We start from the raw sequence: 15,157 nt of genomic DNA on the forward strand, positions 1-15,157 counted from the left end.
TTCAGCTCTGGGCTGGCGCACGACAGCCACATGGTTAATCTCCCCAGTCTGTTGACATTATTCAAACCAATCCATTTTCCAGCCCAACTTTGTCCTTTCTGGCTGGGCCACAAAGAAAAAAAAGAGCACAAGGATATATTAAAGCTGATTTTCATCTACATCAATTGGATTTCAGCATGAGAGCAGCTCTTCAGGAGCATTACAACACTACCACAGTTATTTGGAAACCCTGAAGCGAAGTGTAACAGCAGACGGTATAAACAAGTTGTGTGGCTTCTGGACACCCATCCTGCAAGCAGCTCAGTCTGCAGAAATGAGTTGGCTGCAATTGCTTGCAGGACTGGGGCTCTAGCTACCAAGGTGATAAATTCCTTAAAATTTCAAAATTAAATACATAAATAAAGAAACGAAGTGGAAGCTTTTCTAATTACTGCCTTGCTTGAGGGCTTCTGGCAGCCTGCTCCCAAGCTACTTCAGACTGACTGCTAAGCATTAAGCACTTTTCCCCTTCACACAGCACCAGCTCCCAGCAGCATCTTCCCACATGAGCCAGGGCAAGAGACAAGCAGGGCTCAGCTGCGGACCAGCGAAACCTGGGAGGGTGCCTGCAGCCAGGGTGGCCAAGATCTCCATGGCTCTTGATACCAATTTCCAGCTCGCTCTGAGCATGGATAGGGAAACCTCCTACTCCAACGGCAGAGGTGACAACCACCGTAGGAGTGTGTCGAATTGAGATGCAGCGTAGCCTGAGACCTACTGGGCGTTCAGAGTAAGGAGAGCACGTGGGCACAGTGGGGCTTCCCGATTTAGACGCGCTGTGCTGGCTAAGGGAGCTGTGCTACAAGCCTTTTAATGACTCCAGAGATGTGTCCAGAAGGAAGCCTCTCACTGTGGCTGCGTCTCTGCTGGGATTACAAAGCAGGGGTGGTGGGGTCCTCCAGCTGTGGGCAGAGTAAGGGCAGATGTGTCACAAGCAGTCCAGCATGAACTGCCTGTGGGGTACACCAAGTCTGCAGCTGGCAGAGGAGATGAAAACAGTGGAAAATGCAATTGCCCTGGCTCTAGAGCAGGCTCCTGTACCTCCAAAGGTGCCTCCCTGGCATGGATAAAGTTAGCCAGGAGTCATTAGGTTGAGATGCCAGAGAGCAGAGGAGCAGGGAGAGGAGAAGGGATCTAGACCACTGTGGGACTGGGGGAAAGTTGAATGCTTGAGAGAAAGCTATGGGGTGGATCCGTGATCTGGGGGGAAAATCTGTCTGGAGAAAGCTTTTCCCTCAAGCCCCATGAAATATGGGGTGAGGGGGAGAGACAGATCGAATGGAAAGAAACCTGGAGCATCTGGGTGCTTAGAAGGAACATCATCATGCTAGCAAAAGCAAGCACTAAATGTTAGGAGGTGAAGCACTTAAGTCACTTGCTTAATTCAGGTCAAGAACAGTCCTAGGGATGAAGCCAGGGCTCGTGACGACTGAGGTGTTTTGTGTGTCCCCTTGCAGAAGGTGGAACCTTCTGAGCTGGGACCTAGGAGAAGAAAAGGGGCTCATACAGCTAAAGCAGCTGAATGCTCCCAGGGAGATCTGCACTGTATGGACATTGAGATGGCCACTTAAACCAACGTCAGCCCAGCAAGGAAACCCTTGTGTAATGCTGAGGTGGAGCAGCAGGAGCAGTGGGAGCAGCATCTGGAGCCAGAAGGAGCTGCCCCCCGAACACAGAACATGACACAGGTTGCTATACATTCAGGGGAAAAACAGGCCCGTGCCAGCTCTAATTGGCACCTAAAATGACAAGTTATTCTTTTGTATTTAATCTCTCTGTGCTTCATTTCCCCATCTTTAAAACATCCCTTCATCTCACAGAGGTTTGGAGAAAATTAATTATTTGTTCATCAGCTGCTCAGATACAATAGCAATGAGATCGGCAGAAGTTCAAGAGGAAATTAATAATTCTGCCTCTGGAACAGGACTTGAATAGAGCCTGGTAAATAAGGCAGAAGGGCACACACTGAACAATGAAGAGAAAACAAAATAATGAATAGCTGCTCATTAAGTGAGCAGGAGGCAGGGACCCTGTGGAGAAACCAGCATGGGATCCTGTAATTAAAGACTGTATAATAATGCATACACACCAGGGGGGCAAATTAAGGTTGCACAAGGAAGCTTAGCGCTGCTATTTTCTAACTTTTCCATGTTTGACTTTCAACCCTAACAATGCTCTTTTAGCACAGTTTTTAGGTGTGTAGTGTCATATAGAGGTGCGGGCATCATACTTTCCTTCTCCAGTTCCAGCAGTGGGATGTCTATTCTGATTTATTCTGAGAAGTGTGCACTTACCAGCTATTAAAGGCTTAGAAAAATAATCAATTAGAGTTGGTGTTCAAGTCAATGCATACCAGCTTCTCGGGGCTGTGGGTTTCCTTCTTTTTTTAAACAAGGTGCACATAGCCAAACCCAGTATTTTCTTAAGCCAAAGAATAACACATCCAACATAGCACATACATACTACAACCTAATTTAAAAGTAAAACACATCCTGGAGAGAGCTGGCCAGTATTTTTTAATTCAACCTTTTACCAGTCAAAAAAAAAAAACAAACAAAAAAAGGCTTTCTTATGATAGCAAACAGTTCTGCAAAAATAAAGAGGGCTTATGGAAAAGCTGCAGAACTCCCCTGCAGGTTTTAGTTCTGGGTTTCCCAACCCGCAGGCAATACAGCACTCCCAAGCACTCTGCCACCTGGCAGCTGCCCCACAGTCTCCAGCACTGAGACATTTCCTCCCCCAGCTCTGAGCTGAGCACCCCAGGAGAGGACGAAGCAGCCCTGCCACAGAGTTACGGCTTACTGAGCACTGCTGCCCGTGCTGCTCTCCGTCCACCTCCTGGAATGCCGGTATCTCCAAGCAACACAGCATCCGAACAGCAGCTTGTGCTGTCAGGTACTGACCAGCTAGAGGGATCCCAACTTGCTACCTACCACAACTGCAGCTGCAAATCGCCCTCATCAACACATAAAAGCTCCCACTGGAACACTGCTGCTACTGCTGGCAGGTACTGCAGGAAAGCAATGGTGAGGTTATGTCTGCCCCCTCCACAATTCCCCTTGTGGAAATCAGCAGTGTGATCGTCTTGAAATTGTCCCTCCCCTGCCAGAGGCATCCCACATGTAAGACAGAGGGGGAACAGAGCATCAATCCTTCTTGTCCACCCTGGCAACTTGCAGTAGCCACTTCCCAACACCAGAGCATTTAATGATGTGTTTTGATGAACATGAAGGCCACATGAGCATCACCAGGTTGAAACAGGTGTGGGCTTAATTATCTGCTTCTCTCCTGCCACCTGACAAACCCAAAAGCCTTCCAGCCTCGAACCGAGACGCCTGAACATCGCTTTCCAGGGCTGGAGTCCCAGAAAACAGGTCTGTGTCCTGAGCAGCCTCAGGGGAGGCTCACAAGACAACAAAGTCAGGCTTGTAAATCCCTGCCCATTGACTCACTGGTCTCATCTGAAAATCAGAGGACTCCAGCTGCTGACTCCGCAGGTCTGAGCTCAGAAGAGGAAAATCCTGCTCTAACTGAGCTGGAGCACAGCAAGCAGCTTAGACCAACAGCCTGCCTCCAGGCTCACCCAGCCCATTACAAGGCAACTCAAAACTGAGATCCAGGTCCCCAGCATAATTAAAACTCAACCGCCAACCAAATTTAGCACCTATGTTAGTGCATCTATAGAGACATTATTGCTAATAAAACCAAATTCCTATTAATAGAAGCACAAAACAAAAAGATGAATCACACCAGTAAAAGTGAATGACTTTTTGGTGAAGGGCTGGGAGTGGGAAAAAATGAAAAGCACAAATCAAAGCAGAGTTCTATCTAGAATGTTGGAATTATTTAAATTGAGGTTTCTTATTTGCTCATTTAAATCATGATTCCACACAGTGATGTCAATCATTCCAATTCTCACCCAGCCTCTGTGGGTTAAACTGCAGCAAACAGAGGTTAAGTGACTTGATGAAACCACAATGCAAATCACTAGCAGAGTCAGGGAGAACAAAGTTGGGACAAATCAGTAAAAATCTCAATTCTTGGCTTGAAAGAGACTTGCAGACCATGCTTAGGATGACTTAGAGCAAACAATCTCCCCTTTGAACTTCTGAAAGCTACCACACCCGGAAGGCCGAAGGCATTTACAAGAGCATTTCAGCTGTGTTATAGCCTTCAGAAACAAACATCTATTTGTAAATGGTCTCTCGAGAAGACTGACATTCTCTGTCAACCCTCAAACTGTAGCAAGCCTTCTCCACTGAAAGCTGTGATTTGTACCTAATTTTTTTTAGCAGGTTTGATGCATGCAATCAATACCATGGAGAGTAAAAATCAGAAGAATTAGCTCCTTTGCCACTGTGCTAAACAGTTAATTGTCTTAATTTGCTTGAAAAAAGCAACCAGAGCAAAAAGTGCTACTGATTCCAGGAGAACACGTCCTGTGTTCCCCCTATGGGGAACACAGCTGCATGCCCTGGGAAAGCTTTGGTCATTACAAATCGGCCTGAATCAGCTGGGCTTTCATAGTAAGAGTTACAGTAGAACCACTAACATGTTGAGCACGTGTAGCTTCCAGCTGCATGTTCCCATGCAAATCAAGGGAGCTTACGTGGCTAAAATTACCACTGTGGGCTATTCCTGAAGCTTCCCCATAGTGAAAATGTTCATCTTCATCCTGAAAAGGTTCACTCCTAACGCATATAAGATTGGATTACAGACTTTCCCAGGAAAGCCCAATCTCCCTGCATGCTTTCTCATACTGACCAAGTTATACAGGCCCCTTCTCTTACGTTCTTCTTCTGGAGCTAGTTATCCTATTGCCCTATTGATGTTATCCTGCTTCTCCTCTTCACAAATAAGTCTGCACAGTAACATTTCAAAGAACATTTTGTGAGACTGTAAAAATACTGGGCATGTTGGCAAGTGTTAAGGTGAATGCAGATTCAGATATTTAATTATACAGTTGATCATGTCTGCAATTCAGACAGCAGCTCAGATCTCACAACTTAATTACTTTAATTTCAGATGAATAGCTTGTGTTGTCATAAGCAGTTTGACATGCTGGAAAACAGTCAGAAATCATACTAGGAACGGACAGCCTTATTGCTAGTGAGGAAAAACTTGGGGCATCCTTGGAAGTATTCAAAACCTGGCTGGACAAGGGCCTGATCCAACTTCGAAATCAGCCCTGCTTTGAGTTGGGGGGGTCAGGGTGGTGAGGGCTTTGGATCAGAGACCTCCAGAGGTCCCTTCCCACATAAACCATCCTGTGATTCTGGATATAAAAAATGAGATAAAATACAAGCAAAGACTGTATCTTTCTCATACAACTGCATAAGTCATGCCGGTCACCAACAACATTGTGCCAGCTCACCGCATGTATCTGAAACCACCTTGCACAAAGGCAGCATCCTCCATGATGCTCCAGAAGTGTCACTGTTCTTTCAGAGGCATCTTGCCTGGCTCACCGATGTGCATTTTTACCAGCCAGAGGCACAGACATCCTGGCTCCTCTGGTCTAAAGAACCAGATACAAACGTCACAATGCATTCTTCAATAGATACCAAGAGGAGGTGTTAAATCACTAACTTGTATTCTCTTGACCACACACGTATCTTGGACAGCTTGAGTTGACATTTGCTGTTCTGCTTTTCATTTCAAAAATGCAAGAGGAATAGCATAGGGCCCTATTAAAAAGAACAAAGCCAGAGAAATCTGTGGCAAGGTTGTGAACCTGGCAGCTGATTTCACGGTACAGCCAAGGCACAGGATGAAGCAAGAACTGTTAGGAATCATTAAATGCTCTTACCTGTCCTGCAAAAAGCCCACACACGCCAATAATACAGAGAATGTTAAATACAGCTGAGCCTACGATGGTTCCAACGCCTACGTCTCCTTTTGTGATAAACACACCTGAAAAACAAGTTCAAGGCAAGCTGTGTAAATTGGAAAGAGCAGAATTTTTCCAGAAAAAATTGCAGACCTCACGCCCCATTAATGAATCTAAAGACACGTACTCGTTCTGCCACTTTTTCTCATATTTAATAGGGCAACTTGCAGAGAAAGGTACTAGGGTGAATAAAGGTGGCAGAACTTCTCTAATGAATAGATAGATAGATTGTCTAATGAAAACCAAATACCTTAGACATGCCTAAGTCACCAACCTCCTGGTCTTGTGATCCAACATTATGGCAATACACATCATAAAAGACACTAAGCTCTATGGGAGCAGCTGGTCGGACACAAATCTGCAGGAAACTATCTCCCATAACACATCCCCTCACTGGTACTCTGCTCTTCTGCATATCTCCATCCCTACCAGCTTCAACAGGCAAGTAGAAGCTTGAGCTGGAGCTGAGTCAGAGCTGCCTGGCCACTAGCTACTTGCACGCTGAATGATGCCTCTCAGGATGAGTTATGGGGCTATGTTACAAGCTCCTTTCAGAGCTCTTCTGTCAAATTTGGTTAAAATTGGTCAATGAGGTTAATGGTGAGGGAGACGAACTGACAGACACATGCATCATGGTACTGCACAAAATTCTTTCCTTAGGAAGTGAGCCTAAAAATAACACTCCATCTCCTGCTAGCTGTCAGTCTGTTTAAATTCACCACTTGCTTTTAAGGCTCCAACAGTACTTATCCAGCCAGTGTAGTTCAGGTATTTTTTTTCCACTTTATCCTTTTCTCAGAAACATGTTGCACAGAAGCAGTCACCTGCCAAGTGACACTTAGTATCTGGTGGATTATATCACAGCAAGATAATGATCTGACCGTTAGGGCTTCTCTAAGCTGCCTGAAGGAATCTGGTTCTATTTCCAGCCTGCTACTGCACTATCCTTAACCGGAATACAACCCCAGCTTGGTCCAATTTAAGTTCCTACATTTTAAGGTTTTGCTTGCGTAATCAGACCTCTCTGCAGAGTATGCAGCTTTGCGTGAATTAATTTGCACTCTGCATCTGATAGCTGTGACTGAAATAGAAGTATCTTCTAGAGGAAGTATCTAAGCTGAGAATAATTCTCCTCAGTGATGGAGAGCCCACCTTAACCTCCCAAGCACTGCTCTGATGATCACCTACCAATAGAGATGTGGATAAGTAAAACTGCAAGAACACTTTCCTCTTGTGTCAGGTAGCATACGTACAGCATCATTTTATAACAGCTGACTGCAGTCCCCTCTTAGCTCAAGGCTGTTGAAGGACTACATGAGTTTCCTGGGTTTCACACGCTTAAGGACTGCTGATCCCTTCATCACAATTCCCATAAGCAGACAGCTGCTTTGGTAGCGTGATGCTCTGACCAACTTGTTGCTGTGAGAAAGCATTTCAAACCCTCTTCTCCTCCTCACTCTGGCTTTCCCAGAGGGAAGTGGTGTTAGAAGACTAACCAGAGTGGAGGTGATAGCAGAGAACCTGCAGCTGAGGACACAAAGAGTTCACCTGGGTACCAAACCAGGAGGCTGGAGGTGCATCATTTCACGCTACGTCCTGGAGACGGCGTGGCAGATAGCGTAGGAGGGTGGACAGGAGAGGAGAAGGCTGCACATGCAGAGCTCAGCGCTGTGCAGTTTGGCTGTGCTACAGCAAGGTAGATTAATGGACAGTTAAGGTGAACTGCCTACTGGCCCTGGTTTGACGGGGTGAGATCAAACCACTTCCGAGGCAGCCCTGCTGTGGGATAAAGGCACTTTTTCAGAGCCATTTCATCTAGTGAGGATTCCCCACAATTAGTTCTGTGTGTGTCCATGAGGGAAGGGCCAGGTATTATAACAAATGTTACAGGCACTTAGCAATTCCATTTCAACTCCGAAAAACAGCCAGGGAAATGTGGAAGTTTCAAGAAGCAGCAGCAGGTTAGTTACCTATGACAGATGTAAACAACTCAGGAGCAGAGCTTCCCGCTGCCATGAAAGTTGCCCCAGCCACATCTTCGCTAAGATGCAAGCGCTGCAGAAAAACACATCAGAGTCATTGATTACAACACTGAGAGGTTAAAGGAATTCAACTAGAAACATTAAACTGTCCACCAAGAGTGGGAAATTGCAGATATGTATAAAGTTTTATGTTAATAAAGTTTAAGTATAGGAGAAAAAGTCATCACGGGCATTGGCTACTTAAGTTAGCACCTCCTTGTAGAAAGGGCAGGTTGTGGCTGTGATACCCTTTACAGAGTAGAGAAAGACCAGTACTCTGGACAACAGCGAGGCAGTTTCACCAGTGACGACTCTCTGTCTCCTCCATGACCCTGATAATACACAGCTACCTCATCTACTTTGGCCAGTAAAGGGTAGGGCTGGAGCTCAGGCTTGATTCACCCCCAGCCACCTTCTCTGGTATTGTTTCAGCCTTGGACATGTAACATCTCCTCACCCCCTCTCACTTGGCTCACCATCAAAGATACTTACCTCCTACAGCCTTCCCCTAGAAGTGCCCAGGGACTATCTAAAATGGCAGTTTCTGTAAGGGAAAGGACCTGCTACTCTATGAAAACTTCATTGGCACATGCTGTTTCCAAAGATTTACTTGGTTAATTACTTCCTTTACGTTTTCGGCATTCCCACTGCTCCATCTGCACAAGTCACTGTTCAGCAAATGCGACAAGGCTGTTAAAGACCACATGCCTTGCTGGCACCTTCCACGGTTTAATGAGTAGCTAAAAAAAGCCAACCCCTGCCATACGGCCATAAACTGCTGAGCTGTTACTACACAAAGCTGGCTTGCTTGCATGCGTGTGAGTCAGCGGCTGCCATTGTACGAGCAAGGGGAAGACAGCTGAGGATGGTGGGGACATTTCCCTAGCAGAACCAGCTGTTTGAAGCAGCACACCCAGCCCAGCAGAACAGAGGAAGCCTTCCTCCCCCTCTTCCCTCTGTAGCAGTGCAGGGCTTCTCTGCAACTTTATCGTTACTAAAGTACATTTGCACAGAGACAAGACTGCAGAAATCATCCCACTAACCTTATCTGGATTGAAGATGCCACAAAGGATATTCTAGGCCTGTAAGGGAAAGTAACTCTATCCACTGACTGTGCACATATAACAAAAAATTTTGTACATATGTTATGGGGACAAGGAAAAAGGAAAAGATGGCCCTTACTGGGAATGATTCTTAAGTGGGACACCACGGCATTGCTGCACTGCTGTAAAAGCTTGTAGAACCTGAGTAAACACAGCTTCATGAAAAGCAGTTTTAAGTAGGACTAAAACCATTATAGAGGAAGTTCATAGGACCAGAAGTAGATCCCCAAAGGCCAGTTCCTTCTGCAGGATTCCCTACGGAAATATAGAGAGAGTCATTCTACAACAGCCTGCAACTTGATGGTGTCTTTTGAAAGAAAAGACCATCAGCCCAGTAAACCAGCTGTGCTGACTTTCTGTGGGGATGGTTTAATTTAAAGCTATAGTAGGTTCCCTCGAGGACAGTTCCTAGATAATTTACTGCAATGCATACCATGATTAAGTTAATACAATAGAGCAGAAAATACAGCACACTATGTAGGAGGCAAAAATGTATTCTCCTGTATTTGCTGACAAATGTTTGCAATTGATGTATGACATTAGTTGCGTCATATAAACACTCTCTAACGCCAATAACAGAGAGTAGCTGGGCTAATGGAAGTACCAGCTGGTTTAGAAAACAAATGAAAATCAGGGTTTTATTGTAAGTATGGCTGAACTAAGACAGAATGTGAATGTCTACCATAGCAAGCGTCGTGGAACAAATTCTCATGTCAACACACACATTTGGGAGCGCAAGTACCTTGTTGGTTTAACTCAACAACTGCTTTCCAAACTAGATGAAGCTAAGCCAGAAAAAGGGCATTTATTTCAGAATTGGTGCATCTAAACTGTGAGCAACTGTAAAATAACTATTGGTTGATCTCCAAGACCAAAAAAGCCTTCAGGCAGGAGGTCTGAATTCTTTTGTGCTGGAAACAACAGTAGGTGGTAGTCAGATTACTGATGGTAGATCTTAGGTCAGCAACAAGTCATTACCATTTATGGTTGTTTGCATGCTAAGCACGTTACATGTACTGCCATACCCAGTACAACCTCTTCGATGTGAGCTCCTGCAAGGCGGTCTCTTCCCCCTCCCTCTCTCTTGATTATTTTTTGTGAGCTAGCAAACAAGTGAACACCCTTGAAAACATCACAGGTCTTATCAGGTGATGGAGGAGGACTCAGGTGGTCTTCTCCCTCACAAAGCAGCCCTCGCTCTCCCCGTCAGCCTACTCATTTCACAGGCTCTTTATGGGGGGAGAGTACTGGTAGGCGTGAGCAATGGTGGTAGAATCTGCTGTCATTGGGCAACAATAAAACCTTCCCTTTCCTAGAGAAACAGGCAAGAGTGGATAATACCAAAGGCTGCAGAGGCCTTTGTGAAGTGACCTGAGCCTTTTCCCATGCATTCTTGAGTGCTAACATCAAGGACAAACCACGAAAAGCTGGATGCTTTAAAGACAAGCCATTCTGGACTGATAAAATCAAAAGTAGTTGGATCAGGAAACAGGAATGCACATTTCTTTTGCTATCATGTAATTACAGAACTGTTTAATTATGCATAAAATACATAAATAAAAGGACTTGAATGCCCCCAAAGGTCACTTATTGGGTGAGAAAAACCTTTCTTGGGAGAGAATCAAGTAGGAGCGACAGAAATAGTAAAATTCTGATCCATTTATATGACTCATTTTGATAATCTCTAATAACGCAGTATCTTTCTTCTGGACAGTAAATTCTTAATACAAGTATGCTAAATCTAGTGTTCTATCACTAAGTTTTTCCTTTCACACACAACTGAATAAAACTTGTTATTAACACCTTATTTTATTGGTGGTGTTGGGTAACACAATGGTTCAGAACCGTTAACGCACATGAGGAGTTCTTATGTACCATTGAGAAGGCAACAAATAACCAAAAAGTGAAGATCTGGTCAAGTGAAAGTAGCCTTCTAGTAGCCTTCTATGTTAAAGTCACATGGGGAGGGTGTTTGGTTTTTAGACATCAGATGTCTGTACAAACCCAAACACATCTGAGAATTTGTCAGAAGAACAAATGGCACCATAATTCTGACACTTGTACCTCTATAAACAGCCTTCTGGGGCAGGTGGAGTGCTGCACAGATCCTACACCTATGGAAAGCTAATGACAGTAAAAGGAGAGGGTCTTCTCCAGTGTGTGAGCTTCTCATTTACGATAACAAAGTTTACCACCAGTCGAGTTAGAAATCATTAACACCATGCATGGTGTTTCCTATCATGATTTGTAAATACAGTCAAGGAACAACATTTCTACTGACCACTGCAGGAAACAGAGGTGTGGAGGAGCGATGGAGCTTGTCCAAGGTCACTCAGAGACTCCACGGCAGAGCTGTAACAGGAGCTAGCACTCCGCAGACCCAGATCAGACCTCTGTGCCATAAGCAAGGCCACTAATCAAAATACACTCATAGATGGGATTTAACGAGTGCTCAGTCAAGAGACATAATAATCTCCCTCAATCTCCTGGGCTCCACCTGTGTCCCTCTAGGTGGCAGGCCTGCCCTTAGGCATATCGACAGCACCCCAGAATAGAAGCCTGTCCTAGACACTACTTACTCAGCTCAGGTTTCATCCATCTACAGTGACCTGAGCTGGTCTTCTAGATCCACGTTTCCCAGCAGGGTTCCCTTGCTTGGGAGAGAGGAGGTTAAATAACTCAGCATGTCTACATCTCCAGCGTCTCCCATCCCCACTTCCACATCAACTTCTCCATTCCCTCCCCCTGAATCTCACAGTGGCTTTGCCTAGATTCAGCCCTAGAGAGTGCAGCAATTTTGCAGGACATAAGTTCCTGCCTTGTGTTGTCGCCCTTCAGCTATCTGAATACTTATGCACCAGAATGGTGGGATTTCCTGGGGACTTTTTTTTTTTATGATGCAAAAAAAACTTTTATGGCAGGGTGCTGAACTACAAATATCAGATTAGTTTAGAGACAACTTCCATCAGAGCTATCAGCGCAAATTCTCCTGCTGTCTCCCACACCTCTCCCAGGGCCAGGCACAGCCCACGCCCTAATGAGCAACACTTGTTGCCAGGCAGATCAGCAGGCATCTCCTCCAGCTGACAGAGATGTCTAACTGGCAAGACCAAACCATATTTTCTACATACAGATTTCATTGCCCAAGACTGACATTGGAGAGGGCTCCCAGTCTCTTCAGGCGTATGGTCTGTGTTCACCCTGTAGCTGTCTGAGTTGATTTAGGCTAAAATGTACTCCTTGTCTTCCAAAATTTCAGCATGCCAAGCTTAGCAAAAGAGGGACAGAGTCCCTTGCAATTGCTGGAAGTGTTCAAGAGCTTATTTACAGCTGACTTAGCTGTCCCTGCTGCTTTACAACTAATACCAACACAACGCAAGGTATGAAACTCATGACTTTGAAGGCAAGGTACAAGATCCATGATTTCTACTGGGGTTAATCACCAGAGGTTTTCATTTATATCAACTAAGGATAAGGCCTAGTGTTTTTGAAGAGACATCTGCAAAGACACACAAACACGAGGCAACAGCAACTATCACAGCGTGAACAGTCGGAGCACCTGGAGAGCCGTCAGCCTGTGAACTCTTGCACTGGGCATTGCACAAGCAAAGCCAAAAGGCCCCAGGAAGCAAGTGTGCTGCACATCTGCAGCGTCCTGATCCTAAACCAAGACTTCATTTCTAACTGAAGTCCAAGCAGCCAAACTCATCTCTGGCATGGGTCTACTCAGGGCAGTCCTGCTCTGACTAGGCAGCACTCCGTGTCAGTGGCTGCACTGGGAGCCAGTAAGCCCCAGCGTGAACGCAGCAGCAGCGTGCAGGTCCTCACCAGCTGGACAGCGGGAGCAGGAGGAAAGCGCAGCCCCCCGGTCCCACGACCACACGCGAGGGCAGGACCCAGCTCTCAGTCAACTGGCCGAGAGCCTGGCATCTCTCCCTCCCCTGGGTGTTCTTTGTCTTGTTTTGTTTTAAAATACCAACACATCTGAACTCTCTCGGGTGTTTTTTCTTTCCCAGCCTGACACTTGGGAGGTTTCTAAGTTTTAAGTTAATGATATATGAAACTCAGAAACACCCCGTGGATCAATATTCCCATGCAAAAGTCAAGAAATAAAAGGCCTACACGGGCAACAACCAACGTCCCAACCCTCTCTCAGTCTCCAACAGCTGGATCCTACCTCAAGGGCAGGGTTTCTTCAGCCAGAGAGGCAGAAGCATGTCAGCAGTGAGCAGCAGAGCACAGGACAAGCTAACAAGCTCTGCCGGGCTTATTACCTGGAAACCCACGATGCAGCTAGCACTGCCGGGGAGCCTGCAGTGTGGGGCTGAGTTTGGGAATCACTGCTCTAGAGAATGTGTTTTTCACTATGTTATAAATTGCCTCCATTTTTAAGAAGTGTTATGATGCATAGATAGGAATTGTTATTTGAGAGGCGACTGCTAGCTTTAAGAGGGAGCGTCAGCCAAGTTTACCCACCAGCAGACTCCCGGCCCATCTCCTGCGAGTGAGAACATGAAGCTGAGCCAACGCACACATGCAGTGTTGAGCAACTAAACAAGAAGCACGGGGAACATTCTAAGACAATAGTAAATACACTGTCATCATGTTCTGAGGCTCTCAAAGAGAACTGCTGCTAAAGCAGCACACAAGTTTAAGTAACATCGTCTAATACTTACTTCACAAATCTTTTCCAACGAAGGGACAAAGAAGTCATCGCAGACAATTGCCAAAGCATAGAACATATATACGGCCTGCAAAGGAAAAGAGAAAATGTTGAGTCTGGAGATTGTCAAGCAGAAACGAAGTGCAGTGTCCCAATTCATCTTAGGTTTGTTTTGGTACATACTTTTTGAAAAAATAAAATGCTCTTGCAAGAAGAATTCATGGGGCTCTCTGGGATTTAAGAGAAAGATCATGAAGTATTTATCCAAAAGTTCTCACAAGCTATCAAAGCTGCCAACATTTTATCATCATCATAAAGACTACTTTTTTTGTTTTTTTTTAAATTCTCTGGATATTGCTAAGCCACACTTAAATATTTTTGCCTTCCTTTCCCCCCCTCTGTTGCACAGCGCAAGGCTTTTTTATGATTGCATTCTGTGAAAATCTAAACCCTACAGGAGTAATTTTTGAAATGCTAGTGTTTTGAAAAGGGGAAAGGAGCTTGTTTTCTGCAACTGAAGTGCTCTTGCATGTCATCTGGAATCCCAGTGCTAATTCTTGCTAATCTCCACATAGGAACAACTTCCAAAGGACTGAAACCGAAGGGGGAACACAAGACTTGAAATGACACCTAGCGAATCAACTCTTCAATTTCATGCAAGAAGCATTTAATCTGTATTTCTGTATTATGAAACAGAAAGCTATTTCTGTATTATTAAACAGAAAATGCTAAGGCCTGATCTCTGCCCCGACAGGCAAATGGCACAGCATTTAATAACGGGTTAATAATGGGAGCGAGAGCAGCTAAGCTCTCATCCTCCCCAAGGAGGATAACCTGGTCCGTATTGCCCAGAGGGAAGGACCTCTGTCCCCTGCCTCGACTCACGTCCTGGCACTAGATAGGAAAATGCTTGTTGGCATAGGGGAAAACCAGGTGAAAAGCATGCCAGCTACCTAACAGAGCACACCATCACAGCTGAGCTTATGCCCATATTCCAGCCTGCTCTAGTTTACTGGTGTAGCTGTATCTGAGGCCACCCAGGCTACTTTTTCACCACCTTACACAAACTTCAACGTATGGTAAAGGAACAGAGCCAGAAATATGGAGAGCCAGAGGAATAAGGGCATCATCCAAACAGGGTAGCCCTGCCTGCGTTGCCCAGAGGACATGCTGCGGAGAGGAGAGCTGCCCCTGGAGTGCCACAGCAAAGTTTTAAAGCTAAGTGTCCTACACAATGGGGGAAGTGGGAGAGAAGAGAGGACGACTGCACCCTCTGAAGACCTGCAAGACAGGCCAGCGCTCATCCCTCGCAGCACTCCTCGGTGTCAGGTACGCAGCATATCTATTACAGCTGGCATCCCCACAGGAACTAGAAAACAATCTGCACGTGCTACCAAAAACCTGCCACAGAGAGTCTACACTACTACCTTGGATCTCGTTC

The 15,157-nt window shown here is 45.5% G+C and overlaps 1 protein-coding gene across 3 annotated transcripts in view; it reads right to left on the reverse strand.

The window, feature by feature from the left end:
- LOC142034287 (sodium/potassium/calcium exchanger 3-like) overlaps positions 1 to 15,157 on the reverse strand; it is a 282,832-nt gene that overhangs the window by 151,248 nt on the left and 116,427 nt on the right. For all 3 annotated transcript variants that reach the window (XM_075035262.1, XM_075035261.1, XM_075035269.1), the window contains exons 4-6: positions 13,730 to 13,804; positions 7,900 to 7,984; positions 5,849 to 5,952 (exon numbers count right to left, since the gene is read on the reverse strand). In XM_075035262.1, the coding sequence (XP_074891363.1) occupies positions 5,849 to 5,952; positions 7,900 to 7,984; positions 13,730 to 13,804 (264 nt within the window). The remainder of the gene's footprint in view (positions 1 to 5,848; positions 5,953 to 7,899; positions 7,985 to 13,729; positions 13,805 to 15,157) is intronic.

Source organism: Buteo buteo, chromosome 9 (genome assembly GCF_964188355.1).
Source record: "Buteo buteo chromosome 9, bButBut1.hap1.1, whole genome shotgun sequence".
In the NCBI taxonomy this organism is placed as follows: Eukaryota; Metazoa; Chordata; class Aves; order Accipitriformes; family Accipitridae; genus Buteo; species Buteo buteo.